The sequence below is a fragment of the Uloborus diversus genome, chromosome 2 (genome assembly GCF_026930045.1).
Source record: "Uloborus diversus isolate 005 chromosome 2, Udiv.v.3.1, whole genome shotgun sequence".
NCBI lineage: Eukaryota > Metazoa > Arthropoda > Arachnida > Araneae > Uloboridae > Uloborus > Uloborus diversus.
This window is the reverse complement of record NC_072732.1, coordinates 61469896-61496142: the sequence shown is the minus strand read 5'-3', so window position 1 is coordinate 61496142 and position 26247 is coordinate 61469896. Positions and strand designations below refer to the sequence as shown.

At 33.5% G+C, this 26247-nt stretch overlaps 1 protein-coding gene across 1 annotated transcript in view; it reads right to left on the bottom strand.

Annotated features, from left to right (window-relative positions):
• LOC129235185 (diacylglycerol kinase eta-like) overlaps window positions 1-26247 on the bottom strand; it is a 303413-nt gene that overhangs the window by 29406 nt on the left and 247760 nt on the right. Inside the window, exons 18-22 of the mRNA XM_054868880.1 lie at window positions 25528-25840; window positions 20413-20523; window positions 18831-18989; window positions 12770-12815; window positions 12395-12508 (exon numbers count right to left, since the gene is read on the bottom strand). Coding sequence (XP_054724855.1) covers window positions 12395-12508; window positions 12770-12815; window positions 18831-18989; window positions 20413-20523; window positions 25528-25840 — 743 coding nt within the window. The remainder of the gene's footprint in view (window positions 1-12394; window positions 12509-12769; window positions 12816-18830; window positions 18990-20412; window positions 20524-25527; window positions 25841-26247) is intronic.

The following is a 26247-nucleotide window of genomic DNA, read 5'->3' as shown; positions in this document are numbered from 1 at the left end:
GAGAGGAAACTCAGACAAATTTTCTGCAGAAATTCTATAGATTTTTGTGAAATTTCTGCAGAAACTGCAGATTTTCTGCAAATATCTCCCAACTCAAGATAAAATTTTGCAAATACTGCAGATTTCTTTAAATTAGAAGAAAATCTAAAATTTTCGGAAATTACGATAATTCGGCGGAAAGTTCACGAAAGATGTTAATTCAATAAGTCATCTGCAGAAACTTTAGATTTACTTTGAAATTAAAAGGGGTCTCAGTACTTTTCCAGCGTTGCCGAGAATGCGAAAACAGCACTGTTTTCAAAAATTCTTATCTAATTAAGGACCTGTTTTGGAAAGTTGATTTTTTTGTCTACTAGTACACATATCATTCAAAATTATTATTAAGACTATGATGCAAAAAGTAATATGATTTTCCTCCAAATCGCGAAAAGTTAATACTTTGCTCGGCGCATGATTTTAACATTAATAATAGGCGTATGTTTTCCAAAATTGGTTTAAATTACAGCCAAGTCTCTCAGTATACATATTTTTTTCAGCTCATAAAGTAATAACTATTTTTTATAGCAGTTAATATTAAAATTTTTATAAAAATCATAATTGTGATGTAAAACCTGTCCTTAAAAGAATATTTTTCTACTAGTTTTACTTAAATTGAAGTATAAGTACTAGAATGGACCCCACAAAATATGTACACAAACGTTCAGAGCAATAAAACAATAATTTGTTTAAATATGATGCAAGCACGCAAAAATTTTACATTTTGAGAAACACGAGTCTGATAGAACTCACAATGGTCCCAGGGGTACCCCCCCCCTAAATTCCATGGCACAGATTCGCCCCCAAATATCTTCTTATTCCTTTAGCACTCTTTTCTTTTTTATGTTTAGACCTTTTTTTATTTTATTCATTTTTTAAAGTTATTTATTACTAGCAGTACCCGCATGGCGATGCCCGTGCTAAGAAGTTAAAGGTAGTCTATTGAACAAAAAAATTCATGTCCCCCGCCCCTCTTCTGATGTGAAAATGTCATTTTCCTTCAAATAAAATGCATACAAACCTTTTCAAAAGAGGTATTAAAGTCTCTTTAAAATTTAAAACTATTCGCCAAAGCACATAAAAATATTAACAGTAGCTTAAAAACTCAAAACAATCCTCCAACTTCATAGTTCATCTCTTAACGTGCCAAGCAACCACGCTATCGTAACTCTGCTCTTTAGCGAGTAAAGCAGTTTTTTTTCTGCAATTTAAAGTGTTTCGCCAAATAAACAATGCTTTAATAAAAACGTTATAAAGAACAATCACTATTGAATAATGCGACAAATCAAATTATTTACTTATATAAGTAACTATCTTCAACTATAAGAACAAAAACAAACGTTGAAGAAAAAGGAAAACAAAAGCCCAATAGAAAAATCCTACAAAATCAAATTATGTACCTCTCTCTCTGAACATTGGAAAAAAAAGCATTCAAAAATCTGAACAGAGTAACATGGGCATGGTTCCTCGCAGCTACTAACACTGTCGGCCAGCGCCCTCTCGAAGAGTTAACTTACCCCGCCATCTATTAGGAATTCATAGAACTAAACAATTAATTAAACATTTTATTTGCAATTGCAAATATTTCTGTCTATCTGATTTAAAAAAAAAAAAAAAAAAACTATAGCCTTCCTCAATAAATGAACTATTCAACACAAAAAGAATTTTTCAATTTAAACCAGTAGTTCCTGAGATTAGCTCGTTCAAACAAACAAACACTTCAGCTTTATATTATTAGTTAATTAATGAAAAAAATAAGTCAATGATACGTGTATATATATATAATATATATATTAGGGTGGTCCTTATTTATATGGAATTTTTTTTTTCGGAATTCAACAAGTGACGCCCCCTAGTTTTGTGATACTATAATAAAAAGTAACGTATGCAAAATTTGAACTCGATCGGTCAATAATAATATGTGCCCCTAGGCCTTTGAACTTTAACACTTTTGATAATTTTCCCTCAAATCTTCGAGTTTTTACTTCAGACCCAGTACATAGTTTCTCCTAGGTTTGCAATATATTTTTACAGTGAGGTAGCACTAAAATTAATCTTTTTAATTACTTTATATCATATAAAGGTTTTACGTTGAATAAGAATGAAATAATGCTTTAGAAACTTTCCTTAATCGTACGTTTTTCTCAATGTATCTCGATAGTGTGCATTTTTTCCGATAGTTTTTGGACGGTCTGTAAAAAAAATTGTTTTTGTTACTCATATTTGATAAATTAGTTGTGAAATTCTTCGATTAATATTGTGCTCCTCTTTCAGTTGCATCATTCACAATTTTCAGTATTTTAACAATCTTTCTTCCCTTTAAATAGCTTCCTTCATTTTGCCGTGAATCAGGATCAAAGAGGAATAAATCTTTTAGCATTTGTAACTTATCAAACAGTTTTATTGATTCGTAATTGATTCTATAAAAAGGAAGATCTTTACTAAGAAAGTATTCCAAATCATCTACTGTTATCTGAAATTTGTTAAACAGTCATCAGACACGTCTTCCTTATCACAAGCATTTTTGAACTAGTCTTTTCCTATCTTCAAAGTTAATTCCTTCATCCAATACCGACAAAGCTACTACTTTATCCCCTAAATACCATAAGTTATTTATGAATTTTCCAATCACTGCTTCTGCTGCATGTTTGTCGTCATTTTGTACGCTAATAGTTTTTCAGACATATTATTCTAAGGAGCCTTGATTGGGTTGCTACGAAAAACCATATCTTCATACAGCATTTAATTGAAAAACAGCTTTGTGTAACAGCATCGAAGGGATTTCTTTTCATGTAAGGTCAATTTAAAATGTTTCCTAAACATAAAAATTTTCAAACAAAAATTCCTTTTGCCACCCATGTGGCTCAGGGATAAGCTCCAGGTTGCCGAAAACATACCCCTGTAGGAAGAAATTCCCCAGGAAATATTATCACTAGTTATGAGAATTCTTTGTAATCTTTCTCAATTCCACTTTTTACGAATAATAATATGTCATCAACTTCGTCTTTTAGAATTTAGGTAGTATGTGTACTTGATTGAAATGTTATAAGTTCAGAATGATGGAGATCTTTCCACAAAATTTTGAAGAGCTTAAATAATTGAATATCTGATCTAGAACTAAGAAAGGCAAGAACTTCTTTAAGGACACTCTGCAGTACGATTTCAAGTGCATGATGATGGCAATCCAAATGTAATATATCACCGTTCAGTTTTTGCTCTAAAAAATTGCATGCGCAATTTATGCGGTTGGTATTGCAAGTCGTTGTATCAAACACTACAGCTAATAAAGAACTACCATCTAAGATATCATATACAACTGAAGAAATATCTAAGGAATTCCGAGTAGCTGTTCAATATTAGGACCTGAAGCTATCACGGTAATCCTGTCGGCGTTCTTTTTCCAGTTACATCTGGATGTAGCTTTGTATCCCAGTGAATAACTACAAAATCTAAATTTAAATTCATGAAATTTAATTTTACCTCTATAAGATTTTCTCTTGCTCTCTTAAGGAATGTGCGATTAATATGAAGGTCATTTGGATTTAAATTTACTGCATCTACATAGGCTGTTAATAAATGAACAGCATCTTTATCTCTAATGTATCATTCATCTAAGAGTAATGAAAAGCGAGCAAATATCAATAGTTGTCAAGCTTTTTTGCATTGTGGTTAGACCTGCTGTAGAAAACAAAATATCAACAGGTTAGGATAGATACCCATTTCGGTTTCTAAATCTTGTGAATCGCAAGAATTTGATGATAATAAAGGATTATGTACTGAAATAGAAGAAAATTAATTTAAAGTATAGATTTCTACATTGTTCCGATCTGGATATTTCTTTTTTCAATTTATATTTTAGCCATGGAAAATACAGTATATTTTTCTGTTAGGAGTAATCAAGGGTTTTTAAAATTTATATTTTAAAAATTGCATAAGCGTTTAGGTATGTTTATAACTAAAGAACAGCGAATTAAAAAATTAATTGCAATTACTTATAGTTATAGCATTGAAACCTTGTGACTTTATTTGCCACACCAATTACATACACAGGGAATTTTGTAAATCAACACCCCCAAAGCCTGGAGGAGGCAATTTGTTTTTGTCAAAGATCATTCATTAATGGCCTATAGAGTCCTTTGTGTTGATCTTGGTGGGAAGAAACGTTCTCCTGCCGTTTGGTTGGAACAAGCTCAGAAGAGCGGAATGCTTGACCCAAGGCCATTGGTGTACATGTACCCTCTGTAACATGTTAAATTTTACAGAATGAAAGCGAGAGAATGGTCGGTTGGAAAGTAGCAACACCTATTGAGGTTCAAAATTACTTTAAATATAAAACGTTAGAGTATTTTTACATAAAAATGGGAAAATCTGCAATTTTTCCTTCGAAACTCAAAGAAGGGGGCCCTAGGGGCACGTGTTAATATTCATGGATTGACTTAAAATTTTGCAAGGATCATTTATTTGTATAATGGAACAAATTGAGGGGGCGTCGCGTAAAATACCTGCAACTTCAAAAATAAGGACCACCCTAATATATATATATATATATATATATATATATATATATATATATATATATATATATATATATATATATATATGTACACATATATGCAGAGCTGCAGACTACTACAATAAAATCGTAGTTTCTACGAATTACAGCTTTAAACTACGACATTCTGAAAGCGGGTACAAAAACTACAATTTTCAGATTGTTTAATTTATAATCTCAAAAGCACACATAAAAAAAAAGAAAAGAAAAGGAAAAAAAAATGAAAAAAAAAGAAAAAAAAACAGCATGAAAACTAAACTAGTAAGTTCGGAAAATCAAACATCTTCACGTGTGCTGACGGTCTCTGTGCAACAAGCATCGCTCTTCGAAAGTTGCATGGCGTAAAGATGGTTAGGTTTTTAGATCGCGATGCTGATCCAGTCATTGAATCTTTCGCAAAAAAACAAAAAAACTGAAAAAAATTTCATGAAAAATATTATTTTTTAAAAATTCTGTATTAATATTTTCTGTATCATACTTGAAAGTTGTTAAATATCACTGTTTTTGTTATTGACACTGTTGAAAATTCATATCATTTTTAGCATCTTTTAGGATTTTCTCTGAAAAGTACCCTCGAGATTTGCCTCATGGCTGACTCGAAACTGTCCACTGGATCGCGAAGCCCACACTTTCGTGTCGAGCCACCGTGGCGACGAATATTTTGCGTTCCAAGCATTTTGTATGATAGTATAAATTTTCCCCATTTTCAATACATTTTTTATTGCTGCTCAATTTCCATTCGTCATAGCGTGTTGTTATATAGTCTATCATAGCCTTCCTCATTGAATGGACACTCCTCAACACAAAACAAATTTTTCAATAAGCAGTTTCTGAGCTTAGTGCATCCAAACAAACAAAATCTACAGCTTTATACTATTAGTATATATTATTTAAAAAAATTTTATTTTTTCAAAAATTTAAATTATTATTTTTGTTGTTTCGATAAAACAAAATAAATAATTAAAACTAAAAATTCATCAACAAATAAATTCAAAATAAAAAACAAATTAAAAATCTCCCCCCCCCCCTTGTGGGCACTCTTGAATGGTCCCCAATGTAAAGAGTCCCTACTATTTTAGTAATAACTTTGGAAGTATTTTGACGATTATTAAAAGTTTGATACCGAACTGTTTAGAAAAGTAAGGATAATAGCATATATTTTTTTTCTTCAAAACATGGGTTTTTTTGAGGTTAAAAAGTACTGAGACCCCAGAAATCTGCAGAATTTGTGCAAAGTTCTATCTTGAGTTGGAAGATATGTGCAGAAAATCGGCAGTTTCTGCAGAGATTTCATATTTGAAATCTGAATAGATTCTGCTTTTTCTAGCGTTTTTGGTTCCCCTTTTCCTTATTTTTCTCAATCAATCTTCAGCCACTGCAATTCCCTCCATTAATGTATGGTTTGCAAACATGCCAACATTGAAACACGTACATCGCCGAAAATTGCGTGTCTTGTTTGAGATTTCAATCCTTTTGCATCCTGAAAATATTTTAATGATTTAAAAAGTTTTGAAGCGTTTTATTATTTACTACCCGAACTTGACTCATTTTATTTATTATTTTAGTAATTTATTTCTTTATTAACATTATTTTAATTGCTCCTTCATGCCATGTAAAATTAACCGAAAAAACGTGGTTTGACACCTAGGTTCGAATTTTTATAAAATTTTGTATCTTTGTTCTTTCTATACATTTTAGAAAGCATATAAAGTATTTTTGGAGAATCTCAATCCCAGACCCCGAAGTGGTTTTTTGAGGGGAAGAAGTAGGAAATAAGGAATCAAAAATTTAAAAAGTAGGAAAAAAATCACTTAAAAAAGTAGGAAAAAATAGGAAGAGATAAGACTACACACGTCAAGACGACTGACAATCATTAGTATGAAAAATAAACTGGTGAAAACAAAGATTTGTGGATGTTGTTTATATTGATTTTCAAAAAGCTTTTGACAAGGTACCGCATGTTGCTCTTCTCAGCAAGTTAGCTGACATTGGAATAGGAGGAAAAACTTTACTTTGGGTTAGAAATTGGCTTACTGGTAGGAAGCAAAGAGTAGTTGTGAGAGGAAATCATTCTAATTGGAGTGATGTTTTAAGTGGGGTTCCTCAGGGATCAGTTTTAGGGCCTCTTTTGTTTATTATATTTATGAATGACATCAATGATAATATTTCTGGAAGCATGAATTGTTTTGCTGACGATGTAAAAGTTATGGGGATTGTCGAAAATGAAGAACAAGTAAAACAGCTGCAAGAGGATTTAGATCATATTACTAAGTGGGCAGATAAATGGGGTATGGCAGTTAATGTACGGAAATGTCAAGTGCTACACTTAGGTCATGGAAATAAGCGTATGAGATATCGTTTACAGGGTTCAGTCATAAATCAGGCAGAAAATGTTATGGATCTGGGTGTCTTTATAAATCAGGACTTCAAGTTTAGTCAACAGTGCAGTATTGCTAGTAACAAAGCCAACAAAATGCTTGGGTTCATCAATAGATCTATTTCAAACAAATCTAAGAAAGTTCTTCTGCCTTTATATAGGAGTTTAGTAAGACCTCATTTGGAGTATGCTGTTCAGTTTTGGTCGCCTTATCTGAAGAAAGATATTTTTGTATTGGAAAGGGTTCAAAGAAGGGTAACTAAATTAGTAAGGGGACTCTCAGATTTAGATTATGATACCAGACTTAATAGGCTTAACATGTATAGCCTGGAGCAAAGGAGAGTCAGAGGGGACATGATTCAGTTATTTAAATTTATCAAAATGAAAGATGTAAATGGATTAAATTTTTGCGGGGAAAGCAGGACAAGGGGTCATTGTTTTAAGCTATTTAAATCTCAGGCTAACTTGGAAATCAGGAAAAACTACTACTTTAGCAGGGTCGTGGGCACTTGGAATAGCTTACCGGAAGAGGTGGTAATGAGCAAGGGAGTGGATAGCTTTAAGAGGGCCATTGATCTTCATTGGGGACTAATTAATTGACTAGGACCAGCCTAGCTGGGCCCAGTGCCTGTTGCTGGTCGTCACATTTGTATTTGTATTTGTATTTATTTGTATTTATATTAATTACAAAAATATGAAAATAAAATCCAAACAAAGAAACATCTTTCAACAATACAGTAATAAAATTTTTAAGTGTGAAAGAATAAAATGCAATATAGCGATTGCAAAAAAAAGAAAATAAATAAAAACAATAATAATAATAATAATAAAACTATTTTGGAGCAATGAAACCATTTTTTAAAAGATTTGTTTTGTCAAAAACGAAAACATTCCTTCGAACATCCATTTATCATTTGAAAATACTAGCACTTTCAGCTCCTGTTGTCGTAAACTATGATACAGAAGCAAAGCAATTTTTGTCACGAAAAAAAAGGAAACATCCATGCATGGTAAACATAACATTTTTATCAAAGACAAAGATCAGTGTTTCTCTGTGCATAAAAGGGAAAGCATGTAGTTTCTCTCAATCCTCACCATACAACAAAAATATTCATTCGGAAATTGTTCACGAATTTGAGAGTGAGGGGGGGAGCACCTGGCATCAAATGCCTGCATATATCTCTTTCTCCCCCTACCTTTGATCAGGCGTACTAAGTACAATAACTTACAGTAGATACGCCACATCGGTATAATTGCTCACCCCGAAAAGAATAAGAGTCAGTCAAAAAATTTTTAAATGTTCAGAAATGCCACATTGCCATAAACACAGCACATAAAAATGATGAGCAACTCCTCGATATTGATGATATATCAGAGTAGAAAATACCCATTACAAAGAAAAAAAATACATATTTGCTTGTGGCTCTATCCCCCAACTTTTAAAAATGTGAAGAAATAAAAACGGAATCTCGCATTTAAATTGATTTCCGATTTTTCTCCAAAAAATCGGGAACGTTTGGCCCATTCAGGTTTTGCCGCTTTCTTTCTTTCTTTTTTTTTTTTTTTTTGCAAATACACTCTTTGCAAGGAAAGAAAATGAAATTTTATAAATTTTTTAATCATATTTACGATTTAGAATGAACAATAATCATATTTATGTACGAAAAAAGTTAATTTCCACGATTATTTTTGAAGTGGTCCGTTTTTGCGACTTTCTGTTATCTGTCGCTTTTGGGTCATTCCATGTCAAGTTTTTTCCCTCACCTTTTTGTATTTCTTCGAAATTTGGCTCATCAATTGTACACTTTGAGGTAATCAAAAGTTCCAATTTTTAGATTTTTATCTCTATTATTTTTTTAGTTATAACATTTAAATTTTTTGAAAAACCCTCTTTTTTTCATGGATGCTTGAACATAAAATTGACGATATCTCATCACCAAATATAGATAGAAAGATTTGGTAAAAAGCATTTTAAAGTACATTAGTTGCTGTTTAATAGGATATGCAACATGACAAATTTCAGAAAAAAAATAATTTTTAAAAAATGAAATTTAAATTTTAAATTTAAGTTTTTCAGAAAAGGTATAATGAATTTTTTTAAAAAAATTCTCAAAAATTTGTGTGTATTTTATATTTTATTTGTGCAAAGTTACAAGTTGGGATCTCAATGGGATCATATTTTTATGCATTTTTAAATAAAATTTGACTTGTGAAATAATGACATTTTTCAGATTCTAACTGGTTAAATATGGGGTTCTCTTACTGGGGATGGTCTAGTAAGTAGTAATTGATCATGACTATGCTTGAAATGAGCTGACATGAATTTGTAGATTGGTAAGCCCCCCCCCCCCCCTGCCACACAACCACTTTTTATCTTTTTTTTTTCAAAACTGTGTTCAAAAAAAAAAAAAAAGCTGGCACGTAAGAGTAATAATTATATTAAACTGTGACGCACGCTGCTTAACATCAGTAATGACTAAGGCTTATATATGGAGGGGGGGGGGGGGGGAGTCATAAGAACTAAAAGTCAGAAAAAACTTTAACAGACAAATAGAACCACTCATTTGCAGCTTTTTTTTCTTTTGGAAAGTGGTATGGTAGGGGGAAGGGGGGGGGGGGCAACCTGGAATGAAACTTAACAACATGGAAGGTTATGCTCAAACTAGCAAAATTTGTTTGATCTATAACTGCTTTTTAGTATAGTGTTAATCGTATGTGTGGGTGGGAGGGGGTGTACTTCATTCTGCTTTAAAAAAGAACATTTACCAGCTTTTAATATATTTTCTAATCATTTTGTTTTATTTTATTCATTTAATTTTTATATTTTGAAAAAAGTATGGTGCAAGGGGGGGGGGGCTTTTTCTTGCTTTAAAGAAGAATATTTACCAACTTTTAATATGTTTTTTTTTTTTTTGGGGGGGGGGTATTTATTTATTTTATACATTTTGAAACGTTTTGAAAAAAAAAGATTAAAAGTGGTGGGGGAAGGGGGGGGGCTTGCCAATCTGCAAATTCATGCCAGCTCATTTCAAGCATAGTCATGATCAATTATCATTTACTGGACCATCCCCAGTAAGAAAACCCCATATTTAACTAGTTAGAATCTGAAAAATGTAATTATTTCATAAGTCAAATTTTATTAAAAAATTCATAAAAATATGATCCCATTGAGATCCCAACTTGAAACTTTGCACAAATAAAGATAAAATACACACAAATTTTTGAGAATTTTTTTAAAAAAATTCATTATACCTTTTCTGAGAAATTTAAATTTAAAATTTAAATTTCATTTTTTTTAAATTAAATTTTTTTTTAAATTAGTAATGTTGCATATTCCATTAAACAGTAACTAATGTACTTTAAAATGCTTTTTACCAAATCTTTCTATCTATCTTTGGTGCTGAGTTATCGTCAATTTTATGTTCAAGTATCCATGAAAAAAAGAGGGTTTTTCGAAAAATCAAAGTGTCATAAATAAAAAAATAATAAAGATAAAAATGTAAAAATTTGGGCTTTTGATAACCTTGAAGGGTACAATCGATGAGCCAAATTTCAGAGAAATGCAAAAGGGTGAGGGAAAAATTTTCCGAAATTTTGGATCACTTGACATGGAATGATCCTTTTATTTTGTACTAGTGGCACCCGCACGGCTTCGCCCGTAATACAAAAATTAAAGGTCTTTTGGTTCGCTTGTATATTTACAAATAATGTATGGTGAATTTTCTCGCCAATTGGCTTGTACCGACGTTACAGTTCCACGTTATGATCATTTCGTATCTCGCCAATTGGCTTGTGCCCATGTTACGGTTCCACGTTACGATAATTTCGTAATTTATGATAGTTTTTTTTTCTTAAAATTGGAATAAAAAAAGAACCACATCGAATTTTCGAAAAATCGCTTCGAGGTGCACACCCCCATGCTACATACTATGTGCCAAATTTCATGAAAATCGGCCGAACGGTCCAGGCGCTATGCGCGTCACAGACATCCTACGGACATCCTACAGACATCCTACAGACATCCAGACATCCAGACATCCTCCGGACAGAGAGACTTTCTGCTTTATTATTAGTAAAGATAAAGAAGATTCATGAAAATCGTCCGAACGGTTTAGGCGCTATGCGCGTCACAGACATCCAGACATCCTACAGACATCCAGACATCCTCCGGACAGAGAGACTTTCTGCTTTATTATTAGTAAAGAAGATAAAGAATAATGTATGGTGGATTTTCTCGCCAATTGGCTTGTACCGACGTTACAGTTCCACGTTATAATTTCGTATCTCGCCAATTGGCTTGTGCCCATGTTACGGTTCCACGTTACGATAATTTCGTAATTTATGATAGTTTTTTTTCTTAAAATTGGAATAGAAAAAGAACCACATCGAATTTTCGAAAAATCGCTTCGAGGTGCACACCCCCATGCTACATACTAACTTTGTGCCAAATTTCATGAAAATCGGCCGAACGGTTTAGGCGCTATGCGCGTCACAGACATCCTACAGACATCCAGAGAGACATCCTACAGACATCCTCCGGACAGAGAGACTTTCTGCTTTATTATTAGTAAAGACTAACATCAATAAAATATGTACAGTGTACAAGTTTTTCATTTTTCGCTTCCTTATCTTCCTTTTAAGGTTTTACATTGCCTTTCTTTTTAAATACATTCCTCTCACTTGTAATCATACAAAAAATTGGGGAATGCGAAATTTGGCTTTTCCTGCACTTCTTGAACATACCATTTACTTTAATTTTAAAGCTTCTTATTGACGAGCAAATAATATATAATTGCATCAGAATGTGCCAGTATCTATTTTTTTTAGTTTCGTTAAAACAGTAGGACTGAAGTTGGGGCAATAAAAAGAAAAGTCGATCATGTAAACCGCAAAGGCAAAAAAGTCACTTATGAAAATTTAACTTTTAAACACGCAAACGCCGCGGCGTTCCTTCCAGAAATTAATGTAGTCAGTCAATGAAAAGCTCAGGATATGCTTGCTTCTTTTGCTTTTCAAAATTGAAACATGCAGAAAATTATCAGTGCGGCATTGTAAAAATAAGAATCAGTGCACAATTAGAAGTGCTATACTAAAGAAAGAAAAAGTAGGAAAAAAAAGGAAAAAAGTAGGAAAATAAGGAGAGAGCTCTAAAAAGTAGGAAAAATAGGAACTCTTCGGGGTCTGAAATCCGTTTAGGTTCCACAGAGATGCATATTAGCTACAGTAAAGTTTTAAAAACTGAAAAAGAAAAAGCCTCCTGTATAAAACGATTTTGATTTAGGGCTCTCGATTTGTGAAAAAGGTCATGTTTGTTGCTTGTGTATACAATGCTAGCAGTACTTGCAGAACAATTTTGGTCAAATGATTTTATGTTGCAGAACATCATCAAGTATTCTGCGTTGGGGAATGTACAGAATAATTTAACTCACCTGAGCTATTCTGTGATGTTGCAAGTTTATTACTCGAGATGCAGCAATTTGAACAGTGCCAAAGACTGCTACAACTTCCAATATTTTATCATCAAATGCAGGTGCATAAAAAACCTGCAAATTTGGACAATAGAACAAAGATAAGATTTTTAGAAATATTACACTAGATTACAGTTGAAAATCTCATTATTCATAATTAAAATTATTTACAAATAAAAGATTGCAATAAAAAGTTAATTGTTGACATTTTTGAAGCACATGCAGTTAAAAAGGAAAGCAGAAATAATACAATAACAATGTTTTAAGCATACTTCCAATAAAAATAACATAATTAATTTAAACATAAATCATTTTCATAGAAAAAGGCATGCTTACATCATCTTCTTTTGTGCCACCCCAGAAGTTAGATCCACCACCATAACTAAACAGAAGAGAATAAATTTTGCAGTAATCTGTGTATAGTTAACTTTTATCCCGTAGGGTTTTACTAAATAATCTCAATATTACAATATACTTGACTAAAAGATTACTATTTCAAACTACATTGAAATTTGAGAGACATTGAGAGCACCAACAAACTGGTAGATAAAATAAATTTATCTCACTTTATATACCAGTTTTTTGGCACTCTCAGCTTCAATGAGATGACATCAGCCTCCAGCTTGGTTATTCACTATTACTGACTGAGGAGTTCTAATAAAAACAAAACTGCAGTCTCAGGACGTGATAACTGGGCTATCTGGTATATTGTATGTAGTTCTGGGCCTTGCCCCTGAGACTTAGGGGCGGTAACTCATTGCTAAGTAAAATAATTTTCATCAAAACTGATATTTTTTCTTCTTCCATTTCCTTTTTTATAACTAAATTGCTAAAACAAAAAGAGAAAGACATAGTATTTTTTTTTCAATTTTCACTCTATTGTTTGCAGGTCCGCATCCAGATGGGGGGGGGGGCAACAGGCCCGAGCCCCCCTTAAAACCAGAAATGTTTTGTATCGTAAAACAGAAGAAAGTTTTTTTTTTTGTTACTTCTACTGTCAGAAAAGGAAAGTAACAAAGTTTTTTTATTCTTAATTTTGTAACTTGTAAATGAGTGAAAATTTGAATAAATACAGAAAAAGCAATTCTTTTTTTTTTTTTTGACTTATCTCGGGCATGTTTAGCAATGCTAAACAACCCCCATGAATCCAAATATCTGCAAAAAATCCAAGAACAGCAATGGGTCACTAAGGACCTCGTCCTTCGTAAAACCCAAACAAGATAGAATGTGCTCAGGTGAAACCTCTCCAGCAGAGCACCAGTGACACTCCGGAAAAGTCTTGATATTCCCACAGAATCTAAGAGCTTTTGTGTGGCCACTCAGGAATCTCGAATATGTTGTCTGGAGGAGTCTACCCTTGAGTCTAAAGGACTCACCAGGACATTTTGCAAAATACCAGGCGTGTCTGGGAGGTGTTTTAAATTGGCGATTGAGCTCCATTTTTGAAATTGTGGAGATCTCACTGAAAGTAAGATCTCCACAAGGGCTCACACCCTCCGCAGCAGCAGATCTAGCCAAAAAGTCAGCCCTTTCATTACCCTCAACTCCAACGTATGAAGGGATCCATTGAAAGTGAATGGTATGTCCTGATGAAAAAGTATGTAGTAGACTCAGAATGTCCAAAAAATTCTAGTTCTCATTAGCTGCAAAGCATACTTGAAATTAAGACCCTTAATTAGGACTTCCTGCTCGCTTTCCCAATTCAGTTCAGGGCTGTCCTGGGCAGTGGCATAGCCAAGGGGGGTCCAGGGGGGTCCGGACCCCCTCCAAAATGACTAAGTAAAAATATATGATAGCAGAAAAAATGCATTGTGTTAGTACAAAAAAAAAGGAACAAGAAAAATATGCATATATATTTTTCTTGCACAATGTATAACATACAAAAAAAAAAAAAAAAAAAAAAAAACGTGAAGGGAAAATTAATAAAGTAAAATGAACAGGGGGAAGGTGGGACGAAATGAGGGAGCGCTGTAAGGAGTTGATTATTTTTGCAATGATTCTCAATTTTTCTCTAGTGTGTGAAAATATTCCTCTCTGCAGTCTCCAAAACATTGGTTTCAATTGTATCATTAAAGTAGATGCAAATTCTGAGAATATACCTGTTGAGACTTTAACAAAAGGCACTTCTCCTAAGTTTTCCGCGCCCAAAGTTCCCGGCGCCCAAAATGCTTGGCGCCCAAAGTTCCCGGCGCATAGTTCCCCTCAAATTTCTTAGAATTTTATCCTGGAGTGGGTTTGCTGGGGAAGTGGGGAATCTATTTTGCATTAAATTTTGCTGCCTGTTTTAAATTCAATTGCATTCAAAATTATTACTTGTCAGAAAAAAACAAATAAAATTTTCATCTATAACTTTGCTTATTTTGAAGAAGATCTGCATATCAATTTATCAAATTTCCTCACCCCCCCCTCACCGAAAATAACTTCCAGGCTACGCTATTGATTGGACCCCCTCCGAAATAAAATCCTGCCTGCGCCACTGGTTCTGGGCCCCTTGTCAGTTTGGTAGACTTGCCCTCCTCCAGGGGCGTGCACAGAAAATATTGGGGCCTGTCACAAATGACTTTTCGGGCCCCAATCCATATTGTTTACACCTATTTTCAACCCTACTTCTAAAAATATTTGGCCCAATTCAGGCTCAGATCCGGGACAACAAGTCCCCCCCCCCCTTATGCACGACCCTGCCCTCCTCCCCCTAAAACTCTTACAAAACTTACACTGCACCGATTTCGAGCCGGGGACTCCCCAAGGGCTGGGCCCCTAGTTTCCGATTAGTCTAGTATCTGCTTACCAAGATGTGCCAAATTCAGCTTCTGGATACATCCTGAGTAAAAAATGCAAAAATCATGATTTTCACGTTTTTGTAGCATATTTTTTGAGATAAATTTTTGTGACTGATATGTTTCATGTCTTGCCAGTTATTTAATATCGAAATTGGAAGTTCTTTTGTTTTTGCTTGTTTTTATCTTACTTCTATTGTATACTGTTAATAACTTAAGCATGAGAAAAAAAATAACACTTACTCTACCCTATTTTATTTTCTGCACTACTTGTGATTGAAAAAACAAAATTGTTTGTTTTGAAAAATATTTCGTTGCATTTATTTTTAACTTAAAATGGATGTGTCTTACAAAGTTATAATCATTTTGTAAGACTGTGTAATCAACTTCTGAAAAGTGCAAATAAAGTGCTATAAATAATTTCAACTGTTCTAGAGTCTTTGAAAATTATTTAAGTTTTTGAAATTCTTTGAAATGTTCACAATTTTGACTCTTATTAAGAAAATAAAGTATGAATCGTCCAAATGGTCAGAATATTACTTTTTCATTCTTATTTTCTGAATCTCTACACCATTTCTTTTGAACCATTTTGTACAATTTTTATACTGTAGGGTATTTGATGATAGGGGGGGGGGGTGTTGAAGAAGTGATCAAAAACAAACTACACTAAAAGCTGATATGAGCAAATGACAATGTGCTTCTCTTTTCTCCTCTGTCATTTTTCCTCTCAGTCGATTAATGTCAACGATTTGTCAAGCAAGCAATTCTTAGTTTGATTGATCTTGATTTGCAAAACAATGCATACATGGGCGCCCATAAGCAAAATTGTAAGGGGGGGGGGGGCTCAGATATTTTCCCTATACTTTAGCAGGATATTTTCCCCCATGGAAACCTGTTTCAGAACAGATTAGAGTCATTAAAATTTAACACTTTTAATATATTATTCATTAATGACTAGAAAAAATGTTTTTACATTTTTGCAAAGAACAAAGTAATTAAAAACAAGGAAGTTCTAATTTCTAAGGGGGGGGGGGCTTGAGCCAACCTTGCCCTTTTATATGGGCACCCTTGAATGCATGACTTTTTCAAGACTTTGTTCACCTACTTTTCTTCACATTTTTGTGGTCTCAATTATCCCTGTATAAGGTCTCAAAATACGGATTTTTAAAACTATTTTTCGAACAATTTCCCCAGGGAGAGAAACCCCCAACCCCCCTGAAATTATGGATGTTCTACATCCCATTTAAAGGGATACTCTCCTGTTATCCTTACCATTCCAAGGTGAATAAAAAAAATAATAAGAAATAAAAATAATAACAGTCTAACAGTGGAATCATTAAAAATCAAGACAAAAAACATCTTATATGTTAATATTTTTATGTGTGTGTGTGTTTTCGTGCAATGTGCAAATATGAGCCCCTTCCGAAAACAATTTCTGGATACGGCCTTGATTGTTTGTTTTGTGAGTGGAATGACATTTTTGTCAACTAAGCTTTCGGACTTCTTAGTACAAACTGAAATTTATGTGAATTCTCAATTCTGTATAAATTAATTCTATTAAGTGATGAGCACTTTTAAGATACAAAATAAACAATAAGAAACTGTTAACCTGTGATTCATGCATTGGATTAGAATAATTGAGGTTTGGCTGCTGTGACGAAATGACAAGAATGTTTAAATTCCATTAATAACGACAAAACTGACAATATTTTAAAGGAAACAAATGAAAAAAAAATACTGCAGTAGGCTCATCTAAAGTTAGTGAATAAGTATAATGGGAAAGAATTTGTAAAATCTTTCCAACAAAATTAGTTTCAAAACAAAATCCTTTAAGTTATAATTTTCATGGAATTTTCCAAGATATTTAATAAAAAATAGTAAAGCGATCATCTTTTTAAAGTAAGGTTAGGGTTCGTCGTGAAACAGAATCCTAGTTATGCCACTGTTACTGATAGCAAGTGCATTTGTTTCCTTGCACTGATTTCTTTGTAATTGTCAACCAGTAAAGCCAGTATTTTAGCTTCGTATGGTATATAATTTGTTTTTGTGGAAGCGGAATTCATCTTTTAGTGATAAATAGAAGAAAAAAAACATTTTCGTTCGAAAATCAGCCTAACAAGGTGCTTCAAAATGGCAACAAGGCTGCACTGCCGACCATCGGCTTTGCCTCTCTTATAAACAACACCACATGACCAAAATCCACCAATCAGAGCGGCTTTTACACCTAGGGAGAAAAAAAATCAGTGGTCTGGGTGCCTTGCTTTTGGATAATAACAACTGTGAGTAACCTCGTGGTTTGAGTTATCCCTGGGTTCACCTATTCGGCATTTACTCTTCCTCAACTCGCATTGGTTAATACGAGCGTAAATGTTAACTGACAAAATACGCGTCATTTTTATTCACAAAATATGATTTTTACTAACAAATGAGTTCAATATGACTAATTTTTAGATTTTCCAGGTTCTGCCATACAATGCCAAATATTTCCCACACATTCAGGGGGGAGGGGGGATTTTTTTATCCTATCCGGAACGTTATTCGAGTTTTCAAAGTTTAGATATCAGAAACACGTCGCAGATACACAACACCATTAAGAAATCCATATGACCAAATGGCACAAGGATAAAGATTGGCCGACCATGGTGTCCATACCATAGAAAATGTATGACTAATAAAACTGCAACCAAAGAAATGTTGCCACCATACTCAGTACCTAAAGCCCAAAGCGGGTGGTGAACCATCTTATACAAATATTATTCAAGAAAGAAGTCAAAATTTCTTCCTGATGACTTTTGGAAAAATTCTTCTCTTGTTACAAATTGAAATTTCTTATTGGTTTTATTGAACCTTATTTGTAAGCACAAACATTTATATTCAAAAACGTGACGTGTGCAAGTTTTTTGGCCTTTAATTCTTCATCGTTCACAAGTAATACACTTTTGCAGCGCTAAAATTCCCCCAGGTGGTAACTTTTGGTAAAATTTCTTTTGCTGTAGAAATCAAAATCCCATGGTCTGGTGTATGCTCATTAAATTTGACAATGTTTCGTTCAATACTTCACTTGCTAGAAGGCTTTGAACACCTCACGTTATTTTATAACCACCCTGCATTATATGTATAGGACAGGTCTAGTTGGGGCCAAAGCCAGTTGTTGGTTGTCATTTTTGTATTTATTTGTATTGTCCAGTGGACGCTGGTTAATTGAATCAGTGGTTAATTGAATCAACCGCTTTAATGAATCAAATTGTCAAAAATAGAATAAAATCCAGTTTTATTGAATTATTTGCTTTATTGAAAGAGCCATTTTATGAAATCAAAACTGTTTAGAACAATCGTGATTCATATATGCGGTGACCACTGTATTTATACTGACTCTTGTAAGGAATTTAAAGCATAAATAAAGAAAACAGTAGATTTTTCGAGAGTACAAAATTAAATTTGCTTTTAATATTTAATTAATATGAAAATAGTTTAAAAAGTGCAATAGTTCTTTGTAAGTTATTAGCTGTCAAAAAGGAATCAGCATAAATTGGCAGATTTACAATTTTTTTTTTGTCTTTTGATGGAGTATTTTTGCAGTTCACTTTGAAGCATTAATGCAAAAAATTATCAAAACATACCTTGGAATGTTCATAACTACAATGCCTTGTAGAGATGGTAATGGTATTCTTCTACCATCACATTCTAAATGAACCCTCTGTTCTAAGTTCTTAAATGTTTTATGTAAAAGCTCTTTACCACCAAGAACACCATACCACATCAAATTCCTTGTGCGAGATCTTTAAAAGAGAATTTAAAAAAAAAATAAAATCAGCATACAGGAATCCAATAATAAACAAAAACTTTGTTCAAAAAACAGTGTTTTTTTTTTTTAATTGCATAAGTTTAATTGATTTTCTAAAAACAATTCTGCAAAGTGAAACACATATAATTTGAGGGGTGAAAAAAAATCTAAAATTTGATACACAGAAAGAAGAAAACTTTCAAATCAAGTAACAAGTTTAACAAAACAGCCAGCCTAGAAGGATTGTAATTTTCTTCAGAACATTAGTTATTTGAAAATGAGGAGTATGTGAAGATCTTCTTCAAAAATGCTACAGTAGTTACATTTAAAAAAAATTCAAGATTAATTTTTACTTAAATTTATTTTAAAAATTTTGCAGAAAAAATTATGTTTTATTAATAACATGAACAAAAGCTGTCGCCCCCCCCCTTTCGTAAGTTCGAAATTAGAGAACAGGAAAATGAAATTTATACCAATCGATTTGCACAGAACTGTAAAGGTGCACAAAAAAGAATTAAAAAAAAAAGTTTACTTTTTAAATTCTAATTTTAAACATAATTGTCAGAATCTCTTTAAAGTGTCATATGGAATATTATCAACTGTCTAACTCTTTCACAAAGATGACTTTTATAAGAACTTTCTAAATCAATTAGAATGTCTGTTATTGACGTTTTCATTTTAAAGCAAAGTTTTCACATAAATTCTCCAATTTTGGGAAGAAAAAATTCTTGCACACTAAAAACTTAATGCTGATGAAAATACAATTTTAAGCTTACAATTAGAAAAGAAAAAGCCAAATAACAAGTACCTACTTGCTGAAATAATGCATTTAAATTGATGACTTAAATGAAAGAAAGCCTTAAAAAAACTTGGATTATTTTCGAAGTTTGTTTAAAAAGTCTGTTATGAACAACTGAATCGATGAGTCCGTAAGCCAGTCATATCCTGGATTTTAACAAAGGAGATGACTAGTGTTTGAATTTATCGATTCAAATCTACGCTTGCTTGAGTTTAGAGTTAAAATTAATTTGTTAGCTTTAGGGCCACAGAGAGCCAAGATAGGCCCTTTGTCAGTTCAGTCTCTGGTCCCCTTTTCCCTGTAAAAAATTGAAAAAACTTATACTACTTGGATTTCGAGCCGGGCTCCTAGTTTTTGATCAGGCTGACATGGACTCTTGTTGGCCCATGCTAGCTTCATATAAGCAATTAACTTTCTAATTACCCTGATTCATTTTTGCTGTTAGCATTGATTACTTGTCCCATGAATCAAACACACTACATACGACAAAGCAAGTATAATAAAAGCATTATTGAATCGAGTTTGCATACATCTATATTTAAGAAATAAAATTAAAAACTCCAGACAATTAGTAAACCCAAAAAATTCATTACTTTCAGAGATATCTAGAAATGCATACCTGCACTTTTCAGGATGTTCTTCTCTTTTATTGTGGAATTCAAGAGATATTTTAGCATCGACACCAATTCCAAAATAATTATTCATGACACACTTTTCATCAAACCCTTCTCTATATATAGAAAAAAAACAACAACATAAAATCGCTTTGTTACATTTCATTGCATATAAAAATAAAACAAAGGTTTTCTATGTGCCAAACATTATAATTCCTAACTGGCTGGTGGAAAAATGTTTTCAGCTGTACAAATTATTTTATTAACTTATGAGATTACTTATGGTTTAGGGAAAATCATTCTCAAAAGCAAAGTATATTTTTTTGGTGTGTTAGTAGGAAATTATGCAAAATTTATTAATTTATTTTTTGGTAAAAAAAATCACAGCAGCAATTTTGATAATAAGTAGGGGAAGCTGCTGTACCCACGGTCGGTTGTACCTACGGATGTTGATCGGGAAATTCTGGGTATTGTCGAGAGAGATCCTAATTGGGGTTCAACATGTGTGTCACAGCCCTCTCCAATACCCCAGAAAGTTTCAACGCCATCAAATGAACATTTAAGATTCTATCATGTTTTTTCGGTTTTAATGGGATCTAAGTAAAAAAAAACCATGAGCAATTTCTTTTTTTTTTCGTCCGTCGTGGATTGTATTATTCATTTTTGTTGTAGGCATCATGATTCCCTATATTTTGAAGGCTTTGTTTCTGATTTTTAATGTTGTAAAACTGGTCCTGTCAATGTGACTGGCTTGCAAAACCAAAATGGTGAACCTTTGTACCCAAGGACACACAACCATATGTACCTAAGGATGGCAATTTTTAGTCTCCTTGGGTCACACCTGAGTCTTCTTACAATGTGAAGTACCTCAAAATGGTGCCTTGTCATCAACGTCCGCTTTCAACAATGATGATGAATTTGAAGTAGGGCTTGAAGATATAGTGTTGAAGTAACCCCCACCTATTCTAGGATCTACAGACTGTCAATCAAACCTGTTTTCATTTGAAGTCAACTCTTCTAGATTTAAGTTGGTTTAATCTAAACTGAGTGTTTTGTAATGGCTTAATTTTGGTTAAAGGTTTAAATGTGCATATAAATTGAGGTTATTATGTAGGTACATAGAGAACAATAATATGATGAATATATTTATTTTTTTGTTTAAAAACAAATTAATTTTATTCATAACATCATTAACTCTCTTAAGAGTAATAACTTTTTTAAAGAGTTGACTGATGTTAAAAATTAAAGAAAATTTTTAAAAAAGGGAAAAAAAACCTTTGATTAATTTTCAAAGCTTAATTTCTGTTTGATATTTTTGTAATGTTATTTTCAATGGATAATTGAAGTATTTCAATATAAAATGGCTTATGAAAATGTATTGAGTATACAGTACAACTTCGATCTCTCGAATCTCTTGGGACGGGAAAAAAATTCGAGATATTGAGTTTTCAAGTTTTCAAGGTTTTAAAAAAAAACACTAGTAACTCTCGCATTTGCACACACGTACGCTATATGCATTTATATATGTATTATGGGACCACTTCGAATTGCGATCAATAAAGTAGTCTTCAATGAAAAAGACATTCCTTGTAACGCCGAAACACATGTCTGCAGTAAAACGCAATTTGTGCTTTTTGACTTTGTGTTATTTCATATTTTACTTTAAAGCACTTATAATTCACTAGCAAAAATACCCGGCGTTGCCTAGGTCAGTAATAATTGTAAGAAACAATTGCTACTTTCATTACTTTTCTGTTTTAACTGAAAGAACTCAAAACACACCGCATTGACATGATTAAAAAGGAGCTTCTTCCTTACCCATAAAAAAAAAAAATAGCAATAAGTATAAAGAACAAAATAGTATTCAGTTAGAAACAAAAGGATGACATTTAAGCATATAAAAATTTGATAAATTTCCAAAATATGCAATTTCATTTGTGTAAAAAGATTTATCAGTTAATATTTTTTTCTTTCTTTCTTTCTTTCTTTTTTTTTTTTTGAACATAGTCTAAAACTTTTTCTATACGGCTATTGAAATACAAATGGTTTTAAAAAATTTATCCGCCCGTAATCCCACTATACTTGCTTTAGTTATTTTGAGAAATTTCAATTATTTTTCAAAATTTTCATAATTGTGGGTTTTTGGTGCGATTTAAAATATAACAAAATTTGCAGTAGTCGTTTGGGATACCTTGGATAATGCTCCCCCTCCCTACTTTGTAAAACTGTCTGTTACTAATTTTCACCCAAGAGATATTGTCGCGAAATACCGAGATATTTTTGGTGACCATAAAATGAGGCTAAATATTTTCTTCTGAAACAAGTAGGAAAACTTGGCCAGTGTTTGAAATTGTAGACAAAGACAAACTAATGGAAGTTTTTGTGTTGTTTATAGATTTGTCTAATTTAGTTAGCGGATTATTTTACATTTTAACAAAAGTTTTAAAGATTCTTTTAATTGCAATATTTTGGTTATATGGTAAAATGAAAGCCAAGAAACATTATTACATAATCTTTGGCTGCAAAAACAGCACCAGTTGAAAAGACTTCCTTACGTTATAATTGAATCGCTATGATTAATTATTACTATGTTCTTATTTCTATGAAATTAATACATGTATTTAGTAACTGATTTCCAATTGTATGTTTGATGCATAAACACGTTAATAATTAATAAACTTACACATATTTTGAAAAGACTCTTTCTCTCAGAAAAGGAAAAAATAGGCTTTTCTGCCTATATGTTAAAGCCCAATTGGTGAAAATCTCTTATGTGATTGAGAAAAATCGATGTCATATTTGAAATCAGCACACCCAATAGAATAAAAGTTACTCATTACTGTACAATTACTTTTTCGTAACCCAAATTTTGCAGGTCTGTGTAATTTTAGACAACAAACACTTTCTACACTCCTGTTTGTGAAAACTGCAACACCATGAAGGAAGCATCATAGCTGAATGAAATTTAATACACACTTGAGTGGTAATGGTACAAATAAATGATTACATTTTCAAACCAAACAAACAATAAAATGAGATAGAAATTAGTATTTTGTGTGGCCACTACGCGCTGCAATAAGAGCTACTACACGACTCGGCATGGAGTGAAACAAAGTTTGAATATCTGCCTTGACCTGCCGAAGAGTATTCTATATTGTTTGTAGCACAACCAAAGTTTGTCTCTCGAAGCAACAGGACGAGGATCACGAGCGAGACGCCTCCCAACGAAATCCCACACATGTTCAATCGGTGACATATCCGGGGAATGTGCAGGCCGAGGAAGAAGCTGCACCTGTAGCGATTTAAGGTGGGATTTGACAGTCCTGGCAACATGTGGACGAGCATTATCCTGCTGGAATACAGCCCCTGGCAATCCTTGTAGGAAAGGAATAGCTTGGGGCTGTAAAACTTCATTTATGTATCGGGTACTTGTCAAATTGCCCACAACTCATAGCAATTGTAATCATGCATGATATGCTATGGCACCCCAAATCGTAACTCCGGGTGTTCATCCACTGTGGCGTTCGATAATGCACTCCGGAATGTGCTGTTCACCGGCATAGCACCTGACACGAATTCGGCCATCATGGTGTTACAAATTGAAGCGGGATTCGTCAGAAAAGTGGACAATCAGCACGCCAGCTCCTATGCACATTGGCCCATTGTAGCCGCAGGCAGCGATGGTTTTGCTTGAGAGGAACCCTGTATAAAAGAATCCTTACGCACAGCCCACGCTGCAGCAGACGTCTCCGAATTGATGAAGCACACAATGAAACACCTGTAGCTGTTGACCACTGTGCTGCCAATTGTCTAGAAGAACGTGTGCAGTCTGTCAGGGACACACGCACAAGATGTCTGTCATCGCCAGTTGACGTCACATTTCGGGGTCCACTCACGGATTTCCGAGCTGTCTGACCCTCGTCCGTCCACTGCTTCCAAACACGCATGATTGTGCTGTTGTTACGCTGCACACAAGTGGCTACTGCATGATAAGACAATCCAGCTTAATGAAGGCCGTCGATTTTGCCCCATTCAAACTCCGAAATTTGCTAAAATTTTGCTTTCTTTCGTCGAAGAGGCATAGTAAAGATTCAGATAACGTTTGCTCTAGCATATAACCACCGATAATCAGGTGGGTATAATACACCGATAATCAGCACCCGACGGCTACAGCCGTCTATTTATATTCGGTTTGATTCACTGTTCAGACGCATTTTTCATCAGAGGTGTGAAAACAGGAAAAACGAGCTGATGTGTGCATCACATGACTTCCTTTTACACCAATTTAATGTTATTTCCCTATTATTGCAATTTTAATGTGATTCTCTCTCCAGCTCTCTAAATATCACCAACAATGGCCAATTGAAACCAGATTTAAAAAAAAATTAAAAAAATCCCCAAATTTATTGTCAAGTTGGAGACAAAACTTGGCCACTAAAAGACTGGTGATATATCGCCAAGTGTCCGCCAAATTATAACACCATTTGAGTTTGCATCAAAATTAACAATGAATTTCCCACCAAAAGGTGCAAAAGACTCCTTAGAAACACCCGAATGCAACCAAAAAAAGAGGTGCACAACTAGACCCTACTACGAGTCTACAAACCAAATTTCAACTTTCTAGGACACACCGTTCTTGAGTTATGCGACATACACACACATGCACATACATACAAACATACAGACGTCATGAGAAAACTCGTTGTAATTAACTCGGGAAACTGCAAAATGGATATTTCGGGCGTCTATACGTTCTTAGGTAACTATGTGCGTGTGGTCGGATCGAAAAAAAAACTCAACATTCATTTGGGGGTGAGCAAAATGGAAACTAAGGCCGTTTTTTGAGTGAAGCTTTTTTCGCGAATACAATACTTCCTTTTTTGTAAAAGGAAGTAAAAATAAGTATCTTTAAACTTTATACGGGTTCTGGTCCGGAAGATTAATTTTAATTTAAAGTCCCTCCTTGGGGGGGGGGGGGGGGAGGTCAGGCATCACTGGCATAAATCATTCCCATTACTTTAAGATGAAATTGTATAATTTTGACATCACAATTTAAAAGTAAAATAATGGAATCAATATCAGGGGAGGAAAAGAAAAAAGAAAGAAAGAAATGGGCTTACAGAGACATTTCTTCAACATCCATCAAAGGAGAGGCTGCAGCACAAAGGGCATCAGCATTAGCTAATAAAACTTTTCCAATCAGACTGTCTTTATTTAAGTTTGGCCACATGGGGAGCGATGCAAGTGGATTGATAATTGGGAATTCTCTACTATCGGCTTGACTACTTTCGGAGAATGTTCGCTCATGTGCTTGCCCAGGAACCAGAGGCATATTTACTCCCGATCCAAGCTGAAATGTAGCTGTGCCTATCTGTTTGAGAGTTGCTCCACTGCTGATGCGGCGAGTAGCAGTGGGAGATTGAGCAGTTTCACCTGAGTAAAAGCATTATTAGCAGTAAACTTTTTGTGAAACAATTTCATGCATGTGAAAATAGTTATGTCAGTTACAATAAAATCCCGTAATACCATATACCATGGGTGCACTCATGTCCTCCGTGTTTTCTTTCATTTTAAAAATCTCCTCACACATAGCACTTTTTTTATATACAGTACATTTTTCAGTCAATTCTAAGCTCTTTGTTTAATAAGAAAATACACAAGCTTTCTCCAGTAAGAGTTTTAATAATATTTAAGCTATTACTGTCATTTAATGTCTTCACATTTTAATTGAAAGTGAATTTATAACAATATTCCACATGCAAGAAGCGATGTCAGTAAAGTTTGTCAGGATATTTACTTCAGTTTATTATTACTATACTGTGTTTTTTTTACTGTTTTTA